The 22,593-nt window shown below is 44.5% G+C and overlaps 1 protein-coding gene across 3 annotated transcripts; it reads right to left on the bottom strand.

Moving 5' to 3' along the window:
• Positions 1 to 1,785: 1,785 nt before the first annotated feature.
• LOC138191595 (transducin-like enhancer protein 1) lies at positions 1,786 to 22,318 on the bottom strand. 3 transcript variants are annotated; one of them, XM_069138495.1, is made up of 20 exons: positions 21,491 to 22,318; positions 20,999 to 21,099; positions 20,148 to 20,211; positions 19,109 to 19,153; positions 14,967 to 15,029; positions 14,719 to 14,823; positions 11,304 to 11,523; positions 10,951 to 10,967; positions 8,384 to 8,497; positions 8,135 to 8,188; positions 7,873 to 8,022; positions 7,619 to 7,757; positions 6,884 to 7,083; positions 5,275 to 5,351; positions 4,838 to 5,087; positions 4,402 to 4,649; positions 3,830 to 3,977; positions 3,537 to 3,687; positions 3,080 to 3,156; positions 1,786 to 2,617 (listed from the first exon to the last, which is right to left on the bottom strand). In XM_069138495.1, the coding sequence occupies exons 1-20, from the start codon at positions 21,512 to 21,514 to the stop codon at positions 2,510 to 2,512; spliced, it is 2,355 nt and encodes a 784-aa protein (XP_068994596.1). In that variant the 5' UTR covers positions 21,515 to 22,318; the 3' UTR covers positions 1,786 to 2,509. The 3 variants fall into 3 exon arrangements, with proteins under 3 accessions (XP_068994596.1, XP_068994597.1, XP_068994598.1); XM_069138496.1 differs by having other exon boundaries at positions 11,304 to 11,520; XM_069138497.1 differs by having other exon boundaries at positions 20,999 to 21,087.
• Positions 22,319 to 22,593: the final 275 nt, after the last annotated feature.

The raw sequence follows: 22,593 nt of genomic DNA, 5'->3' as shown, positions 1-22,593 counted from the left end.
TCACGGGTACAACTTTTGGAGTTTTATCAGAATCAACTGTTGGCAAAAGTCTTTTAAAGCCCTCATATGAGCATTATGCGAGTTTGGACATATACGGGTAACCGTAAGGTACTGGGTTGTTTTTTTTCTGATTTTGGCATCAGCAATGTGCCAAATATGCGATTAAAGAAATATGTGTAATTTTTAAGTGCCGCTAGTATTAAGCCAAATAAGGGTAAAACTATTACCTGCTGGTATCAGTAATATTACTCTAGTATTCTAATATCATTCTATGTGCAAGGAAACTATGAAGAGAGACTATTTGTTCATTTTAATCATCGGAATTTTATTTACAAATAAACCACCGCCTCTGTACAGTGTTGATTCTCTAAACTCTGAGCTTCCATCTGTAATGGATCATAAAAGTTTAGCAGTGAGGTCCTCGTGTGTTCTTGTACCAAACCAGAAAGTTAAAGACTCCAGTTACAAAAAAAAAAATCAAACAAAAAAAAAACACATTTATTATCTAGACAATTCAATCATTTTAGATTTGCTAGCATTAAGACCATGTAGTATTCTTCCTGATTAGATGTTTCTTTTTCATGTAAAAGATGTACAAAAACAGTTTTGTTATTTCTAAAGCATGTCGTAAGAAAAAAAAAACTTGATATTTACATTTTTTTTTTACAAACAGACAAAAATAGATTTAAAAAAAAAAAAAAAAAAAATAAGCACAAGGTCGGGAAATTTATGAGTTTAAAATGGCTGTAACTGAAGCTGTAGTACAACTGCACCTCGTCTACTTGCCTCCATAAGACTATCTTGGAAAATAATTTAATCTTTCTTATAGTCTTACTGTATTCTTTGAAAAATGAAAGAACAACATGACCGTGTTTTACTTTCAAGGCATTATAGCTGAATTGTTCAAGAATACAAGTTTAAAGAATATGCAGCAAAAAGGACGTCATTTGTTTAGTGAATATGGTCAAGCGTTTTCTTTTTCTCTGGTTCACTTCAGCATAAATGCAAAGAAGATCAAATCACGTCTTCAAATAATCTGACCCTGTTGAGGAAGCATAATTGACCATCCGTGTGATAAGACATCGTGTGTTTTAAAGAGTGATAAAGGCCGAGTTGGGGACGAGCTAATAACAGTTAAGACATGATGAGTCTGCGAAATGTTCACAGGTCAGTTTTGTGATTGTGAGACTGCACTCGCTCTGCTAATGGAAACTCCATCAATGTGTGCTGCTGAAGTGTACGGTGTAAGACATCAACAAACAAAATCACAGTATAAAGGTTTATGTTGCGTCTCCGTCTCCGGTTGAAATCTCGCTTCAACATTTCTGTTGATATCCTGAAGGCTTCAGATTCTGTGTAGTCCATCTTAAATGAAATACTCTGAATTAATCTCTGAAACTTCTTTTTGTTGATCAACTGGTATATCAGTGAGGATAAGAGGAAACAGAAGAGAAGGTTTTCGAGAACAGCCCGAGTTAAGCCTTCTGTAACGTTTCTTTTTAAATACATCCTACTGTTCTTGAAGCTTATCTGGCTTGGTAAGCTTTTTTTTTTTTTAATTTATTTATATTTTTTTTATACGGTACTGTAAATACCATCTGAAATTGGTATGAATTAGGAAAAACTGCTGTGCCACATGAGGATCAAATGAACTCATCACAGAAGTTCACAGTAGCATAATGTCAGACAAGTCAGCACAGCCTTCGGTACGTTTAAAACATACCATTTGGGTATTTTAAGTGTTTAAGTACAGTGTGTAGGTGGACAGCTACCACGACAGTGCAGTTAGTGAGGACAGGATTTAATGTTAAGACAGAGAAGGTACTTTGCAGACAGTGTGGGCGAGTCAGAACGGCAAGCTGAGGTTCTAAGGTCAGAGTCATAGCTGCGGGATCAACAGGCTGCGAGTACACAAACCAACATATCTGCATTTGCCCGTTTGTAAAATGTTCATTCGTCTATCCATCTGCTGTTTTGCTTCCTCTCCTCTCCAGATTGACGCCCCCTTTTTTTTTTTTTTGTCCGTCTGCCATTTGTTTACATATTCGCCCCTCAGGTCTTTGAGAGTTTGTTCTCGCGTCTCTGCCCCCGATCGTGACATTGAATTTAGTTTGTTTCGAGCACGGTGCCATCGGTGGAGCCGGTTCCAGTCAAAACAGTCCAGAGTCTCCTTTGGTCATTATCTGGTCCCTGCAACTGATCCGCAGCACACAGCAGGAGAGAGCAACATCTGAATAGTCTCTCTACTTCCATTAGTATCCAACTGCTCCAGTTAATTCCCAGCTGAAATGGAGTCATGTACACCGGCACAATAGATGTGTGCATGTAAAATAGTCGTCTCCTTTCCGGGTCTCTTCGGTAGGTGCAACAGAAAAAAAAAAAAAATAAAAAAAAAAAATGCGCCATTAAGGTCACTCTTGTCTGCGATTTCTGGCGTCACGTGAAAAATTCTAAAAACATATAGGATGTGTGGGGAAAGAAGAAATGTCCTCGCTCTCTTTCCGAATTTTTAGTAGATGACCTCATAAACAGTGGCCTTCTTGTCCCCGGAACCAGTAACAATATACTTGTCATCCACAGATATGTCACAGCTTAGCACCGAGGAGGATTCTTTAGACTGAAGAGGAGAGAGAAAAGGGAAGAGGGGGGGGGAGGAAAGTCAAGTCACCAATAAATACAAAGTTTCTGAGGAAAACAAAACCAAGTCAAAACCTAGTACATGGCTGGACCGTGTTTAAAAAAAAAATAATAATAAAAAAAGAAGGCTTAAAATTTTGAAACAACGGCTTTGAATTTGAAATGGATAGAGGAGGTCTCCGCATTCAGCTGAGCAGCGGTGTAGCTTTATCACTCGGTGGCAGACGTCCATGTTTATAGCGCCGGCCCTTTTGTTGCAGTCCAGGGAACAACACGATGAAAGTTTTACAGTATCCAGTCATTCACAGAATGGATGCAGAGCAGCGCTGCTGGAAATACACTTTGGTTGTTTAAACTGAAGCAGCAACTTCAGGAGGGGAAATTTGATATGTTACCTACGTTAATATATCATGTAATGAATGTAATACTCTGTTGTCCAGACCTGGAATATGCTGGCTCCATACGGTGTTCTCCATGCATTCAGCAAGTTGTCCTTTCCTGTGCTCACAAACCATTTGCCTGAGTAGAGAAACACACGACAAACACACACTCGATAAGCAATCTCAGGGCGAAACAAAAAAACATTGACGTCATCAACAAGATACCTTCAACAGGGACAAAAGGAAAACACTTTGTAGAATGGAAGATATCAAATGAAAAGGTCAAATTTGAGTAAAACCACAAAAGTAGCGGTGTCTCAACCACACCACACATCATGGTCCTCTCTCTTCCCTTGTTTCCTGTCTAACTCGATACTTACCTATTTGACTTGCGCAAAATTCTCCCCAAAAAACCACATTTAATCTCTAACTTCAAAAAAAAAAAAAAAAAAAAACTACAAAATGACCAGTTAATGAAGGGAGCAGTGAATAGCCTGCAATCGAGAGCGCGTCACTCACCACAGTAGGCAAACTGCAGCGAGAGTACGCAGCTCTCGTGTAGATGAAGCTGGTATTTGTCAGGTTTGGTGACATGAAGGACCTCGACGTTGCTGCTCTCCATTCCAACGGCTAACCATTCTCCTGTCGGACAGTAGCCAAGAGAGAAGATCTGCACAGAGGAAAGAGGAAACGGCTTTGAGCATAAAGTCTTGTCTTCTACGTTTGATAACGTTTTGATCGAAACAAAATTAAATGCCATACGCTTTCCGAAGGTTGATGATATGCTGCTGATGTTGGCTATATAAACGTACCTGTGATGTGAAGTCATGCTGCTGCAGCTGCCGGCCCTCCCTCAGATCCCAGGAGCGCACAGTGTTATCCAGGCCTCCGGTCCACAGCTTGGTGCCGTCATTAGAGATGTCGATACAGCTGGCTCCATCTGTGTGGCCCTGGAACTGCCTGCAGGACACACGCATACATTCTCAGTTAAATAAAGACAGAAATGTTTAAACAAAGACACACTGGGCATTTGGTTTGCCCGGGCAGTTGGTGTGCATCACAGGCGACCTAGTATGTGAGGAGCTTACAGTATTTCTCAGCAGCAGCCACTCTTGTAGTACTAATAGTAAAAAAAAATGTCATCATTTAATCAGAAAGGTTAAATCAGCCGGAGCCGAGGCTGCTGATCAAAGAAGGTCAATGCCGTTGCTTAGTGTCAGCAATGCCAGGCTGTGATTTTTGATGCCCTAAAAAAAAAAAAATCTACCCTATGCACATATTTGCACAAATCGTTTTCAAAGAATGACCCAGCAAATGAGAAAGTGGCAAATTCCCCATGTTGCATCTATCCATGCAAAATAAAAGCTTCCCAGTTATCTCTTACCTAACGAGTGTCTGGTTGTGTAAATCCCAGACTGCGATGTTTCCATCACTGCAGCAGGAGAAGCAGACCTTGGAGTCCGGGCTGATGGCCAGAGCGTAGCATGCTGGTGCTGATGATGTTAACTCTGCTTTAATCCTGGGAGTGGGCGTGGCCAAATCCCAGATCGACAACGTGCTCGCCTCGCCTCCCACGATAAGAGTGCGACCATCGGGAAGAAGACGACAGGAGCGGATGTAGTTGTCGCGGTTCTGATGCCGTAAAACAAAAAAAAAACGTTTTTTGTCTTAAAAGTTATTGTACTCTAAAAACATGCTCTGTGACTGCAGAAATTCTGCTTTAAACAGGCTTGACTGACGATTAACGTAACATTCGCTCTTACGCCACGTGATATTTTCCCCTGTATCAACATCCCCATAAAACCTCCCGCCTCACTCACCAGACAGTCGAGCTGGGACACGGGGCTCTTGTTTCCCGGGTGACTAATGTCCCAGACCTTGACACACCCCTTCCCTCCTGTGTAAACGTGTCGGGTGGGGTTACTGATGGTGACGGCGCACACCACCTCTCCGTGGTTCAGCGTGTTGATCTGACGGGCATGACGAGGGATCCCCGGGCCCACCAGGGCATCCGGGGGGAACGGCACCGGTTGCATCTGTCCGTCGGCAGCAACGTGAAAGGAGTAGGCACTGAAGACACAGAGGAGGAGAAGAGGGGATTCAATATGGAAGAGTAGGAGGCCAGAGGACATGGAGAAAGATAAAAAAAAAAAAAAAAAGTAGCAGGGATAAGGAAGAGGTGAAAAGCAGAAGAAAGAAACAAAACGTTTTTTGTTTTTTTTTCTCCCCACATGCCAGTAGCCACAAACACACTCACGGTTTGCCGCCAGGGATTCCTGTCAGACTGGGAGGCATTCCAGGAACTCGCATGTGAGGATGAGGATCAAAACCAACCTTGAGGAGAGAACACAGACATTTTTTTTATGAGCACAGAGCAAACACACGCCCATGGGAATTGGCAGAACGCACACAGGTCAATACTAACCTGTGGAACAGAACACAAACACTCGTGAGCACAGAGCAAACACACACTCTGAAGCACACACACCCTCCCAATCTGAATGACAAGTATAAGACATAGCAAACACACAGAGGCAGAGCTGTCAGTACTTGTGCTGCCCCCCCTCCACCCCCATCCCCCAGCCCACCCCAGTCCAACACTCACACACACACACACACACACACACACACACACACACACACACACACACACACACACACACACACACACACACACACTCACGGCTGGTGGGTACACAGCCGGAGTTGCTATCAAGTGTTGCCCAGACACAGCTGTGAGTCTAGTAAACCTATTTAAACAGTGTAATGAACACTATGCAAATACAGCCAAGAGTGATGAGGCGATTGAACGTACTGCACACAAGCATGCCCACTGTGTAAATACTATCACATAGGCCAGAGGAATACAGCTGCGCAACTATTGACACTTTACGCACTTTGCAATATAGAAGGTACAGTGGTTATAATAAGTTTTCATACTGTTCTCATCTTTTATTGTTTTAAAACGTTGAAATCAAGTCGATGCGATTATTTATTGCCGCCCTAAAATAAGACTCAAAAGTGAAAACGTCTGTAAACAGATCCAAAACAAGTGAAATATAAAAGAACTGACTTTAAAGGAATTTTCTTAATAAATGAAATGGACATCACCTGTGATTGATCAGCTGACTAAACACAAGTGATTTTAATTTTTTTAATTCCTGGAAGGTACAACAGTTGCAACCAGCAAGGAAAAAAAACTACATTATAAAGACAAAAGATCGTCCGTTACTGAAAAGTAAGAATCTGTAGACGATACAGGAAACTCACAATAAATATTTCTTCAGTGGCATAAGTTCTACAACAAAAAATGGAAAAGAACAGCCATAGCTGAAAGAACACATATGAGGGCAGCAAAAGTAGTAGACATGGCTTGAATCATATTCGCTATGCAACCTCACCAAGCTGGAGAGATTTATGAAGACGAATGAGATAAAAAAAAAACTGAAGCAGCCACATGTGCAAACCTAATAATTAAGTTAGTTAATAAACTATCAGCATAGAGTCAGAACCAGAATTATATTGTAAATAATGACGCAATTAATCATTTCGGCTTACATATTTGTATTATTTGAAAAGATACGTTTTCAGTATTCACTTTGATATTTCTGATATTTCCACTGTGATTCAAAACTGTGACACGAGAAAACATGAAAAAGTCAAAAGATGGTTAAAAAAAAAAAAAAATGTATGCACATTAAATATCAACAATTAGTAATACATTCATTTACCTCACGCACAGTTAACTGCTTATGATGATTTGATTTGGCAGAGGTTCGCTTTATTTTGTGAGCATGTGACTGACGGACATAAACAAGATATGAAAAGTCACTTCACCAAAACATAAGCCTCCGCCTTCCACTCACCATGGGTGAACGGCCGTACGCTGCCACGGCGGCCGCGGCAGCAGCGCTCATCTGAGGTGACATGTTGTGCAGTCCAGCAGCGTAGGCTGCAGCCCCGGCTGCCCCAGCCAGGTCCCCGTTCATCCCTGCTGCGTGGGGCAACATACCGAACGCACCTGGATATGGGCCCGGCACAGCCAGCGGAGTTCGCAAACCGGCAGCTGAAGAGAAAAGGTAAGGCACATAAAATGCTGTAAAAAAAAAAAAAAAAAAAAACTAAGGGAGCATCAACATTCAAAATCCCTGAAATCTCTTATAAAAAATTTTTTTTTAAAAATTGCTGACAGACTTGTTATTACCACACAGTCAGCTGAAACCACCTGTCATTAGGATTCATTCCTTGGCTATGATGCAAAGGTAATTTAAGCATAAGCAAACAGAAATTTCAAAACAAACTGCTGACAGTCAGATTTATTTTTTCATAGCAAGCAGACACTGGGAATCTCCACACATGCATGGAGGTTTCTAAAGTAAATATGCCATGAGACATTTGTGATTAAAACAAACAGTTCTATTAGAAGCAGGCTAAAGTCCTACACCATTTGCCCAAAGCTCTTTAACCTTTAATGGTGAGGTTGAATTTTTGTAGCAATTCAGTAAATGTAACGTATTGCTCTCAGCAAAAAAAATAAAAAATAATGAGCACATTAAAATAACACCACCTTTCATATCATGGACATAAACGTTGACGCTTACTAGGTGGATGTGGTATTTCCATGGAGGGCAGTTTTGATAGACTTGGCCGGATTCCGGGCGTGGAGCTCGGACCGGGCGTGGAGTCTCCTCTCGGTGTGGGCGTGCTCGACTTCAGCCCAGGTGTACCTGCTTTATCTCGCTGCCACACAGAAATATGCGGGAAATATGTAACCGCTACATATTCACTCAATTAATCCATTTACTTTATCCATCTTACTATATAAAAGTTCCTTTCTTTTCTTTTGCATCCCTACCATTGTCATCTCTTTGGACTTGAGGGAGGAGGAGCTGGCTGATGATGCAGTAGAGGCTGGACTACAGGGGTCTTTCTTGAGAAGACGTGCTTTATCCAGGCCGTTTTCTCGAGGGGAGGGGAGCGGTGTGCCGCGAGGGGAGTTTGGATCCTGGTGGATAAACGAAGATTCCATTAATCTACCCGACAACAAATTACTGCACAAACGTGAGGCTGGCATTTTTCGGCGTAGAAAACAATGAAAAATATCAAAACGTACTGACCTCATTCGAGACATCCACCACTAAATTGTCATCACTCTTCTCCCCGTCGCTGTCCTGAAGAAGCCAATCAGTTAAGATAATCAGTCAGCACACCATTAAACGCTGCACTCTTCTCTGGTAATATTTCTTTAGCAGAGGATTGTCACAGATGTCCTTGTTCTTTGATGAGATGAGAAAGCTGTACACACACTACAAATTATTCTTCCACACTTTGGACAAAAAGACACAGACAGCGGAACCATTTCTTACATAGTGGCTGGAGTCCTTGTCGTCCACCTTGCGTTTCTTCATGTCATTCGGGAAATCGGGTCCGTTGCGTCGCTTATCTGAGTTCCTAAGACTTTCCGGCAGCAACGAGTTACTCTGCAGATGGAAGCAAAGAGGAAGAGTCGAAGGACAGAAACACAGTGGGAGAGGACGAGAAGAGATTAAAAACAAAAGATAGGTAGTGCGGAGAGGAAAAAAAAAAGAAAGAGGACAGTTTGGAGGACAAAGAAGGAGAAAGGAGTTGAAGAGGTGAGACAATCTTGCCATTTACAGTTAAAGTTGTGCTTTGTTGTTGTTTGCATTCTGCATGAGCTCACTAAACTGTCTGATCCATCTACCACTAATTACAAGAGCTATTCAGCTATGCGCAGAGCAGGTTAGAAAAACAGACTCTTGCTTGCAAAGAGGTTAATAGTTCACGGAAGCATGAATTAAGCAGCACTAACACTTAAACACAAACCTCTTTTCTCACTTGACCAAAGCCAGTCACAGTCACACACAAACACATGCCTCTGAAGTTGATGATTACATTAAGTGGCTCTCAAAATCTATCAGTGCTCCCTCTCCTGGCTCTGAAAAGCTGCACGGGCTGTAGAATGTGTGTGTGTGTGTGTGTGTGTGTGTGTGTGTGTGTGTGTGTGTGTGTGTGTGTGTGTGTGTGTGTGTGTGTGTGTGTGTGTGTGTGTGTGTGTGTGTTTCTCTACTTGTGTGTGCGCGTGCACAATGTCTAATTGACTGTGAAAGCCTGTGTGTATCATTAAGTGTGTAACAAACAGTGAGTGTGTATTACTCCCATAACACTTGCGTCTCTGTGTCCTAAGACTACACATACACACGCGCGCGCGCACACACACACACACACACACACACACAGAGAGAGAGCTGCCTCCCCCTGGCCCCCTGACCAACGGATCCTATTGTTAATGGATTAAAGCTTCATGTTGAGTCCATTATAGTCTCAGCCTGTCAATGAAATGTGCATCCAACATACACAAACACATGCGCATGCACACATCTAGCTAGGGAGCGAGCGCACGGGCTTTGAGGGGGGGAAAGGGTAAATGAAGGAGGAATAGCTAAAGAGAGGAGGAGGAGGAGGAGGGTGAGAAAAAAAAAAAAAGGGGGGAAAAGAGGTGGTGAGATTAGAGGACAGAGAGGATGGAGGGAGGGTGTGAGAGTGTGGAGGAGAAGAAAGGGTGACAAGAGACGAGGGAGGGAGAGAAAGGCGTGGGGGGGGTGGGGGTGAAAATCTGTATTCTGCCAAAGGCCCCTTCCTTCACGCCCCACCCCCACGCCCCTCCCCCCCACCCTTTATTGAAAGGTTTTAGTGAGCTGAGCACAGAAGCACTGACCTGCAAAACATAAGCAACCCCCCTCCCCCCCCCATTCCCGTCTCACTACTGTTCGCTTTTAGCATGATGTGTCTCTCTCTCTCCCTCTCTCCCCCTCACACACACACACACACACACACACACACACACACACACACACACTCAGTGTCATATGACTGCTGTTCCCTCGCCCCCACCCTTTCCCAAGCCCTCCCCTCACTGTGGTGGTGATATTAAACACAATGAGAGTCTTTAAGCGCGGGATCAGGGGCGGTGGGAGGGGGGGGCGGGGGTAATCTGCTCACTGAGGTGTTAAATAGGCACAACAATGCAGACTCGGCTGGAGAAGTGTGCGTGTGCGTGTGCGTGAGTGTGAGTGCGTGTGCGTGCGCGTGTGTGTGTGTGTGCGTGTGAGTGTGAGTGTGTGCGTGCGGCCATGCTAAAAAGCTCATTTGGAGGAGAAAGGAAACCTAACAGTTCAGAGCAGATCTAGGGCAGAACTAAACAAGCAGGCCAAAGCTCTACCCAAGAGATCCTCAAACACACACACACACACACACACACACACACACACACACACACACACACACACACACTTTAAAACTGACAGTCAAAAATATACAACTGAATGATGAAAGTTGTTTGAATGTGAAACGGTGATTAAAACTAAATGGTGCTTTTCTGCATGATATGGTGAGATCAAATTTTATTGATTCTCGAGGGGAAATTGGGTCACTGCAGCAGCAGAGAATGTAAAATCATTCAAATGTAAAACATGAGTCTGCCTCAGCAACAGGTGGAGTCTCCCTGGATTACAGGTTTCAAGTTTCATATCTTAGTTTTCATGTCACTTAGCATAAATCTGCTGTGAGATCGTTTCATATTCAATAAAATGGTACATGTGAAATAAATAGACGGTTGGCCTTCGATGACCTTGTTTAGAAGCAGAATCCAAACATTTAGGTAATTATTGCCGTGTGTAAATGAAGGGCAGTTTACTTAGAGCAGACTGTTTAAATATGTTTTTCCCTTGAGTTTGAGTGGAGTTTACTGACCCACAGACATCTATCAACTGAGCTAAGACAGACTAATCCTTCTCAAACGGCATCTAAGAACAAAGTCAAATTCCACAAAACCCAACTATCCCTTCAAGAAAAACAAGGAAATAAGTAGTTTGTCGGAGCGGTAAACATTGACGCAGAAAGAGGAAGTACTTACTGTGCCGGGTTCTCTCTCTATTGCCATTGGAAACGGGTACATGTGGTTGAGGTCAAAGGGTTGGGTGTTCAGCAGAGCAGAAAACAGGGGGGGGAAAAAAATAAGAAAGGAAGGAGAATGAGATGAAAATGTCTTTATAAGCAAGTAACCCGTTTTCAGAAAGTAAACAGACTCTGAAACAACCAGGAGTGTTCAGGTGACCAGTAGAAAACGCAAACAATACATCGCAAAAATCTACCATCTGAGTTGCGTGACGTGATCTTTTGGGTATTCACAAACTTTAGGGACCAAACAGCTCGCCTGTGCAGTTGAAGCGGTGTTTCTGTGCTCGGGGTGCGGGTGTGTCTCCTCACCTCTCAGGTGCTCCGGCCCTGCAGGGTGGGAGTCTGGTCCGGACAGGTGAGGCTTTTTATCACCGCCATCTTTTCCGGCCTGATGAGGAGGAATGGCACCGAGTGCTCCTGACAGAGCCAGGAGACCCGCCGAACCACCCAGCTGAGAGGGGTGGAGGCCGGCCGGGTGCGGAGTGAGGGGCACCGGGGCGCCACCGTGGTTATGGGACAGATGCTGCTGCTATGCCACGGGGAGAAAAAGCAGAAAGAGAAAGAGGAGGACGGTTGAGACAAAACACGCGGAACATTCAGGAACGCTGCAAGACACAGTGAGCAATGTATTTCAAACACAAAATAAATGTGTACCTCCAAAACTAAAATGGATCAGTGCATTTCTGACTCGCAGGCTGGCCAGCAATGGGTCATTTAAAGGCCGTTTCACCTTTTAAAAAAACACATTGGTGAATTGAATGTGGAGTGTGATGCTGGTCTTATTAAACAAACCTGTGATGCAGGGCAAAACGTTACAATCCTGGCAAGTACAGAAAAGACTAGATGTTAAGTTCACTGGACGAAGCTTAAGATGTAGCTGCCATGAATGTGAAAAACATCGACACCTGTCACCAGAATCTCAAAGGTGTCAGTAAATGAAACTGAGCCACCAATAAGGAAAGATCAATAGCACTCTGTAGCTTCATCAATGGAGACTTCTGTCCCTATTGAAGTTTCAAACAGATGGGACAGTTTCTTCAGTGTCTCGGGGTTCACACCACCTCAACAAGCTGCTGCATTCGACAAGGTGGTGAACACATCCTCTCCCCCTACACCCCCCCCCCCCTCCCCCCCGAGGTCAAACACTGAACAATACTGACAGCTGGGATCACAGCCCAAAGCCTGAGGATGTGGAGGGAGGAGAGGGGGAAGGAGGAAAAGGAGGAATGAGGAAGAAGTAGGGGGGGGTGGGGTTGGGGGAGGGGGCAAGAGCCCCAGCTGCTGCTTGCACTGTCAGGTCTTGTGAAGGAGTGAGGCGGCTGAGGAGAAAGGGGAGGAGAGAGGCAGAGAAGAGGGTCAGAGGGAGAGAGAGAGAGGGGGGCGCGAGTTTGGCTGGCAGCCCTGCTCTCTCTTTCACACCAAATCAGGCGCTCGTCTGAGCGTGAAATGCCTTTGTGTTCCAAAACATCATTATTGCCTCCTCAGACAGTAGCCGCGGGAATCCAAGCTCACTGATTCGCCGCGGGGAGGGGAGGAGGAAGGAGAGAGAGAGAGGAGGAGAAGGGGGGGCACAGGAGGCGACTCGGCAGGGGTGGAAGGAGTGCTGAAGGTCAAACCGACTTTTATCTCACCTAATTGACTAACCCACCCCCCTCCCCCGAGCCCACGCCTTCTTTTTTCCCTCTTCATCCATCCTTCGCTCTCTACATCCACCCCCCGATGAATGAAAGCAAAACAACGAAATAGTCTTTTAGCCTCCACCCCCACGCACGCACACACACACACACGCACGCGCGCACACACGCGCGCGCGCACACACACACACACACACACACACACACACACACACACACACACTCAATTTCCAGAGTCGGTTCGCCTGCCAAACAATCAAACATAAACACACCCACACGTCACACTTGATCACACTAACATGCGTACACAGAGTGTAGATAAACAAGGCAGGCGCGCACACACACACACACACACACACACACACACACACACACACACACACACACACACACATACATACACACACACACACACACACTCGCTCAACCATCCTACCCCTGCCTGTTGTTTTCTGGGGATAACAGAAATGCACGCTCTGCTGCACACAGACGCACACAGAAACAGATGCAAACACACACGCACACACAGATACACAAACAGGAACCCTGATGGGCGTAAATGGAGGGGAAGTATTGGTGGAGGCAAGGGGAGCCTGGTTTGTCATGGGATGTTAGTGAGAGCTGGTGTGTATGTATGTATTTGTGGGTGTCATCAGAGAGAGAGAGAGAGAGAGAGTGTGTGTGTGTGTGTGTGTGTGTGTGTGTGTGTGTGTGTGTGTGTGTGTGTGTGTGTGTGTGTGTGTGTGTGTGTGTGTGTGTGTGTGTGTGTGTGTGTGTGTGGAGGTAGGGGCAGCATGCTTCATTACACTCATTTAACTCACAAACGGGGTGAATGACAGGCTGGCGTGGGAGACGAGAGGAGATGGGAAGAAGGGAGTGTAAGGCCAACGCCGTGACCCCCCTTTTACAAACACTAAAATCCTGCAATTAAGACTCAAACAGCAACTGCCAAATCCACCTCTCACCCCATCACACACCAACAGAGACCCCCATCAGTCCACGCCAACTAACAAGCCCAGCCCACATCGAACCAAACTACCCTCCAACCCCACTCTTTGCTCAGCTAAAATCCCCCCTCTTTCCCACATTTCCCCTAAAACTCGGCCCCACAGCCTCCCTTCCCACCACTTAAGCCCCTATGGCTCCTATAAGGCTGAGTAATAATCATTCTCCAATCCCACCCCCAAAAAGTCATCACCACCAACAGTTTGACTGTCTCTCTATCTTTATTTCTTTTTAGCTGACCGTCTCACTGTGCAAGTGAACCCTTTTCTGCTCGAGTCTGAATAGCTGGTCATGCCCCATCCGTCATCTAAGACTGACTGCACCTTTTCAAGGAACACCTCTTATAATCGCTGGATCATATGCACCATTCTCCACTGGCTCACTGTGAAAAAGACCAGTTTCATTACAAATCAATCAGGTTTTTTTTCTAGAGCCCAATAAAAGAGAAAACTTCTCGGGTTGAATTTTTTTCATTTCCTGTAAAATCTCTCATGTCCCACAAACAAACTATGGTGTTGGCCTTTCACCTCGAGTTTAGTTTAGCGTTCTCCTTTAAAACACATTATCAGCCATATTGCTGGTTTTAAATCACTCTGAACTGATTTACAACACCAGTATCACAGTCGAGCTTTAACTGTGATTCTGAAGGGTTCAACTGAGATTAAGAAAAACATTTTTGCTCATAGAATTACTTTGACCTATATGGCTCTTGTGTGTGAGTAATGTACTTCTTTCTGCAATGCATTGATTACTATGTAAACAATATGAGTATTTTATTGTAACGGCAGAGCACAGCGTATACGCCACTGAATTTTATCCTTCTCTCGAATTTCTCGAAGTATCATTCGTATTTTGCAATTAGCAACTTTCACATCTCGCCATACTGACTATATCAAGGCTACAACAGAGACAAAGAGTAAGTGCCTCTTTTCCGCAAAGATTTTTGTGACAGGGAGGCTCAGAAAATTACCCTATTACCAGATCAAATTATAAAATGGTGTCCTTGTGTTATATGTATTCATTATGTTATAAACAGACATACAGACACAGTCAATGTAATAAAGAGGAAGTAGAAGAATACACACTGTAGGTGGAAGACCCGGCAGTCCACGTACCCCGATGACGGCATTGAGCTCTGCCATGGTCACCTGTTTGGCTCGCTCCACAGCTTGAACCACCTGCTGCTGGTGCTGTAAAACACGCAAACAAACACACAATGTTACAGAGGCCTGAGAGTAAAATGCAGCGCTATCAGTGAAGCTGGCAAATACAATTAAGAGTGTATAAATGGCATACAAAACACTGTGTGTGGCTCAAAGTCACACATACTTACCTCCTGTGAGAGGAAGGGAATGACTTGTGCACAGATGGTGTTTAGTCTCTTGGCAATCTCAGTCTGATGAAGGAAGAGACACACAGAGATGGAAAGAGACTTAATTGTTGATAACATAATTACATTCATTAAGAAAAGACAGCTGTTCAGTAACACTAATAAAGTAATACAAGCGCGCGCACACACACACACTACCTGACTATGACACCAGAACCACGTTCATCCACTTCTCTCTACACACAAATCCAGTGCGAGCCATTTCCAGCATTACTGACACACAAAGTACGATGAGATTTTCCTCTCTAATTATCACTGAGCTCGGGTTTCTCTCTTGCCTGTTTTTTTTTTTGTTTTTTTTTTTAGCTTCCTCTGTCCTCTGTGTTCTTGTCCCTCTTCCCATCAGCACTTCAACATAATCTCATCAACGACTAACTTCATTTGCTCTCCCCCAGTATCCATGCCAACACATCCGCCTGCCCCCTAAACCCCCGGAGGTGGCTACAATTGGCTGAAACCAGATACCCCCACAGTGGCATCAAATCAGATAAGGGGGCTCATATTACATATCATCCAATCAAATTGATACGTAAACGTCCAGGGTGAAGAGGGAATTGGAGGAGCCATGAAACGTAGTAATGGCTCATCAGACACACACACAGCCCGCAGAAATAGATGCATAGACACATGCTGGATGTGAACGCTTCAAAAGGGCCGCGTACTGCTGCTGTGCGAATACCTGGGATTTTCATGATCATGTGTTGACAATTAGTGACACATGGGTTTATCGAAACTTTTCAAAACTTGGTGAACAAGGCCAGAATGTAGTCATCAAGCTCAAATGACATTTGGTATCCCACAGTACAAAAACAGCCACCTGGGGGGGGGATAACTGATTTAATATGGCAAGTGTCCTCTTACCGGCAGACTGTTCAGGAATAAAAAAAAAAAAAAAAAAAAAAAGCTGCAGTTTCCTTCCAACATAAGCGCTTTAGTTTAGCATGTTGGCATGCTGACATTTACCAATTGTCACGAAACACGAATTGCAGCTGAGGATGATGGGAATGTCTCCATTTGGCCATAAGTTACAACAATTCATCCCAAGAGGGACATTAACTGTCCCAAACTTCATGATAACAGCTTCTAACCGTTTCAGGGATATTTCACACAAAACTATAAATGTCAGCCTCGTGGTGGTATTGGAGGAAAAGACCGAGGACGACCACATGCCGTGTGGTTCGTCGTGTGGAAAACAAGAAAAGTATGTTTGAAAATTCATCTCAATCAATCCAGTAGTTGCTGAGATATTTCAGTCCGGACCAAAGTCCTGAGACCGACAGGCATTACAAGTCCCAAAACAACCACAGATTATTTAATTGTTTTAATGGGACTGACCGTTCCTGAAAAGTTGAAGTGGAGACATCCTCTTAAGCTGTAGCATACTTGCCCTCATTGAATATTTCTGTCATGCACGCACACCCGCCAGCTTGCCAAACAACCGACCCTGCCACAGTTCAGCCAATTATGTACTTGGATGAGCTAAATGAAGTACTATCGTATTCACAAAGAGTCTTCAACTAACCGCTTCACCTATAATAGAACTTGGAGTATAACTGGAAGTAAAAAAAAGATTATTGTTGGCGAGATTACAAATGACAATACCCAGAAGAATGTAAATGAAGTGGTTATGTACATATGTTAAGTCAAAGTAAGCAGAGACTAAAACAGAAAACCGAAGTAAGTAAATATGAAACGGCTTCAGCCCGAGAACACTGAGCACTATAAATAATTGACTCCTAAACCAGAATCAAAGAGAATATAGAATCAAAAGTAGTTATAAGACTTCAGAGCGCTTGTAGTTCTGCTTGTCTATTTTAACTGCATGCGTCATTGTCCATGATGAGCCACACTCTGGAGGTGAAATTGTGCATTTGTGTTTTCACGTCGGTTTCATTTACATTTGTTGCACCTCTTGTGCCCTCGACAACCTGAGGGTCAATACAAATATAGCTCATCTGATCTATGTATCTAATAGGGATGTCATCATTTTTTAACATGTTCGTTACACTGGAGGGTACACCAGGTGCATATTGTGAAGGCGATTGCAAACCTGTTTTACACGGCTTGTCATGAGGAGCTACATTTCCACACAACAGGTTGCTGGTCGACGACAGTTGTTTTGTCTGTTTTTTGTGCAGTATTTAGGATATATATATATATATCTTGGCATTGTTCTCAGAGAACATCTCACCACAGCACAGATGTACGAGCACCTGATGCGTCCGTCCCTATGGCCGTCCTACAACGAATCAGAACGAGGGAACTTAAAACATACTTTCAGCTCTGAAGAAACATTGATCCTGGTCCACTCACAGGTTTCTGACTTTAGTGTGTACTGCAAGTCAGTGTCTCAAAGGACGACATATACCTTGCCCAGAGAAAGCTTTATATAAAGAGCTACTTTAGACAGACAATACCTGTACATCCATTCTTAGAATCCTGAGTTGTAAGCCTATAATTAGCTTTACATAAAGGCTCACTGATTAGGCCGTCTGAGAATAGTCTGACCACCTACTATCAGGTCAGCCCAGAACTTCTAAGGTAAAACCAACACCCACAGCTGTGATCCCTATAGTGATGCATCATTACAAACTGGGACTCAAGAACATCTACAGGATATCCAAAAAAAAAAAAACGTGTGTCCGAACTCAAATGTTGCGCATCAGCTCCTGAATAGTAATACTGGAGAACTACTACGGTGCGTCATCCACATGATGACTCCTAGAATTGAGACAGTAGGTAAACAAAAGTTGGGGATGCAGAGAGGATGAAAGCGTACACACACACACAATGTGCTAACACAGAACAGGCTTCCCATTACACATATAATTGGAGCATTATTGCCACGCTACACTCACACGTCCCCGTACATCCCCAGCAGGAGGTGGGTTGTTAGTCTGTATCCCCCGTATCCCCCGCTCACAGAAGCTTGTTGCTCTGACAACTGCAGCCCAAAGCTAATGACCTCCCCTGGAGCTTTAGTGTGTGTGTGTTTATGTGTGCGTGGACAATAGGAAGAGATGCATCGCCCTCACAATGAAAGCACAGTAGCTTCACATGGACATAAAACGAAAGAGGAGCCAAAGAAAAGGGGGAGGAAGGCAGCACAAGAAAGAAGAGGTCCCGTAACTGCTTTTGGGTAGACAGGAAGGCAGAAAGAAAAGTAGGGAAGTTGGATTATAAAAAGAGAAGAACAACACAAGAGGAGAAGGAGAACATGTGAAAAACACTAGGGGGAAGGAGTGTGAGAGAGGAGGAGGAGAAGCATCCCCACTGCAGTGAAGCAGCCAAGCCAATCCACCTCCAATTTCCTCTGGTCTGACTGGTCGATAGTTGGGGTAATCACTGGTAAGCGCTCTGGGCCCTGCACCCCTCCTGTGGGGAAATGTGTGTTTGTGTGTACGAGTGAGGGCGAGAGATTTCCCTCCTCCGAAATGTGCTTAAACATCAGAGAATGCATGTTTACCTTGTCCGTATGTGTGCGCATTGCAGCGTATGACCTGTATTAAACTGACGCTGCCCACATGTGTTTGTATACAACTTAGAGCGATACAAAAGTGCCCTTTCCTTTGTGTATGCATGTGTACATGAAAATAAGTGGCCCGTGATCTTCTGTATTTCACGCTCGCGCCGGCCTTACTTAAGTGTGTTGGGGTGTTTTAACCTCCCTGCTTCTAAAAGAGGGAGCTCCACTGTATCTCCTCTGTCAGCCCCACGTTGATCGATTCCTCTGCCCTCCCCAGCCCTGCCCCTCTAATGTAATAAAGGAGGCCGCTCCCCTAGACAGCACCAATCAATCTACAGAGCCATTCATCCTGCCTCTGGGCTCAGCCGGCCGGCCCTAACTGGGGAAATGGAGACAGAGCCCCATCGATCACAAATAAACACACATCCACACACACAGGAATACAGTAACACACACACACACACGCACACACACACACGCACACGCACACACACACACACACACACACACACACACACAAAATACATCAAAATCCTGCCATGAGAGGGAGGGAGGGAAACGAAAGACAAACAAGAAGATGCAGAGAGTAGACAAGAGGCAGACAGATAAGCAACCGTACCTGTTTGTGCATTTCAATGTTGAGGCCATAGGACATCTCATAGTACTGAGGAGGACAGAGAGTCAGATGTTAGATATGTGAAAGGAATCCTGGACCTCTGAAATATAAAGCTTGAACACAACTAAAGGAATATTTCCATCGTTACGGGTGACAATTCTTTTTTTTTTTCTTTTTTTTTTTTTAAACAAACAGGCCTGCAGGTCTCCCATGTCATTTCCACAGAGCTATCAAACTATGTTTAAAAGAGACAGCTTGCAAATCAATTGCTTTAAAGCTGAGCAGGAGTGCTGCCATAGAGGCAAAGTAGATACGCACGTTCACATACAACTTAAAACAGCATTCCTGTTCACTTTTTGTATGTTTCTGTGTCACACTAAAGCTAAGCTAACCTTTAGACACACACCAAGCCTCCTTCGACCTCGCGTTGCTTCATACGAAATGGCTTGAAACTTTGAGGTTAAAGTTGAATAAGTGTGTAATGTAACTCTGTTGTTGTTTACGATATGTACTCCTTACGTCACAAACACACTTAGGTGCTTTTGAAATGTCATGTAATAATTTGCTGTTTTACTTGAGGAAGAAGAGAAATGGAGAACATCATCCTCTCCACCTAGTGAAATGTTGGGTTTGCTGAAATACTGGAGCTCAGTTGAATCAACATGAACAATCTTCCTACTGACAAACTGCAAAGTCGTAACGCAGTCTAATCTGACACTCGTCATCCTGATTAGCATATCTCAGTAAGGTAAATCTGCACATCTGTTCACAATAAAAACCGGTGTTACTTTCATGTTGCTGTGCAGTTGTTGTTGTTGTTTTTTTCATAACACCTTTTCAGTTCAGTCAGCTAATAAAAAAAATAAAAAATATTCACATTATTTACTTAGCAGTCTTTGGAAATATGAAAGGTTACAGTCAGCTTCAGAAGCAATGCATCTAGTTAGGACACAACATTGTCCTCAAGGACACTTCAGCAGCCTAACAGCAGTATGTGATGTGTGACATTGTGGGATAAATGAACTGAGTGCAAGCGTCTCACCATGACATAGTGCCGCTGCATCTCCGTTTTTTCACTGGCCAGCTTCTCACACTCCAGTTTGAGACTGAAAAACAAGACAATACACCATTTACTTCAAGAGAAACTCAAAACTTCTCAAGAGAAGCAACTTTGCTTCTGTTCAGCCCAAATTCGACAGTGTGTTGGTCCTAAACAGATGTTGACTGCATCTCCTTTTGATTTTCTTAAGTGCAAATAAAGCAAAGACAAACCTAACAGACCAGGGAGCTGCATTTCACAGGAAAATGTAAAAGTTAAATGATGATAACTCAAGTGTCTGTTGAATATATGATGTTTGTTTTAACCCTGTTCTTTGCATGTGCGAATCCAAGATGTGTGAATTAAAAACAACACATCCTGTCTGTAGCTTTCACCTGTTGTGGTCAACCTGCCCCAACAACACAAAATGAGTAGAAGGACGCACAGTTAGAGCAAAGTAAAAACACAACCACATATACTTATGCAGTCTCTTCCTAACACATTGCTACACACATACACAGAGGAAAATAAGGAGTGATTTATGAAACCCTGAGCCCACACGCCACCCTCTGGCTCTCACTCATCACCAAGACTTAGACCTACCGCAGTGTAAGCGCGAACACTGATGCCTGCTGCTGCGTATGTGTGCGCGCCTATGTGAACCTAATCCAGGTTTATGGGTTAGTCTGAGGCCAGTGTTGGGGTTTTGTTCATTATGGCAAAGGGGGATGACTGTGGTTAGGGTGAGGTTTTAGTGTCAGAGGGAAGATGACAATGGGGGGGGGGGGGGGAATTTGGGCCGTAAAGACGGCAGATAGGCTTCCAATGCGAAACTGTGTGTTTGTGTTATCCACCTGTGGTACTGCGCCTGAAGAAACTGGAACTCCTCCTTGATGCGGTCCAGTGACTCTGGGATGGTGAACTTGAAGGGCTGGCCTGGAGCCTGGTGGGGCGTCTGACACGCACAGAGACACACACACACACACACAGAGACACACACACACACACACACACACACACACACAGAGAGAGACACACACACAGGCACAGGCACAGACAGACAGACAGACAGACAGACGGGATTATCAACATCACAGTGCCTCATTATGTGGCCTACAATATGCATCTGATTCTCTCCAGGCACACGTGTAATGTCAACAACTTTTAATTATTAGTAGTTATTGAACAAACAATATTATCAATCCCACTCTGCTGCTCGGGGCAGATCCAGAGACCAATTAACAAGAAGAAAGAGCTTAATATAAACATGTGTCGCCCGAGGACAACAAGACAGAGGTGCGGGTCAGACAAAGAGCCAGGTGAGGCAAAGAAGGGAAGTGTCTTACCGGGTGTCGCCCCTGGGGAAACATTATTATTTCCGGGAGGATGTCTTCTTAAAGCCCCGTTAAACGAGGGATCAAATACAGTGAGGGTGGGGGAAGTTTCTGATCACGGAGACGTATCCATCCGCGATTACTATGAGGACCAACAGCCGCTTATTTCAAACAAAACAAAAAAAAACAACAACCCGACCGCTCCTCCGCTCCGTGTGGGTTCACCGACCGTTTAAAAAGGTGGATACTCCCGTCTCTCGGCGGCTGTCTCTCCTCCGCTCCACCGGCAGTGCGACTGTAAATCAACCGGGGGGAAAAAAACAAAAAAAAACACGGGAAACGGCTCATTAGCTGGAAGCAGCTGAAGGGGGGGAGGAAGAAAGGAGGAAGGAGGAGGAAGGAGGGCAACAACAAAAAAAAAAAGAGCCAGGTGAGAAACGGGACAGGCTGGGAGCCACCTCAGTCACTCCGGCGTTTGTTTTGTGTACTGGCTGATGTATTCCGAGTACAGAGAGCCGAATAAACAAACAAACAAACAAACAAACAAGAGCAAATCAAGCCCGCGGACCCTCGACAGTCCGCCGCAAACTGTCGGCTCTCAGTCCGAGCATCAGAAATAAATCCACACAAGTTAATTGCAGTGAAGAGCTCCCACTTGACTCGCCGCGGTCGCTAGCTGGCGGTCTAACGGTCAACAAAAAACATAAATATTTACTCCCCCGTTGAGTTTGGATGCAAAATCTTCGTCCAAAGTATATTTCTCGGAAAAAAAAGGAGGAAATGTGTCGTTAGTTTTGATAGCAACAACCCCCACAGTGGCGGGAACAGTCCTCCGTCGAGCTCTGCTTTACCTCAGTGGCAACTTTCTCACGCGGTTTCACGCTTCCCAGCTAACCGAAACTCTAGGCCAGCCCACAAAACTGCTCCGGACCAATCAGAGCCGCCGTTCCACGTGGGGCTAATGATGGGGCTTATAGAACTGACCAATAGCCGTTCTTTAAACTTCTTCTCGTCTGTTGACCTGGTTGAGCTACGCGGATTCTGGCCAATCAACGCGTCGCAAGGAGCTGCCACCTCTGAGGCGCTCAGGGCGGGCAGTGCTGTGGGTAAAGGCG

The sequence above is a fragment of the Embiotoca jacksoni genome, unplaced genomic scaffold (genome assembly GCF_022577435.1).
Source record: "Embiotoca jacksoni isolate LCO1_2020_lvr unplaced genomic scaffold, fEmbJac1.0.p SCAF_8, whole genome shotgun sequence".
NCBI lineage: Eukaryota > Metazoa > Chordata > Actinopteri > Embiotocidae > Embiotoca > Embiotoca jacksoni.
The sequence above is the reverse complement of the archived record's forward strand: the minus strand, read 5'-3'. Positions and strand labels throughout refer to the sequence as shown.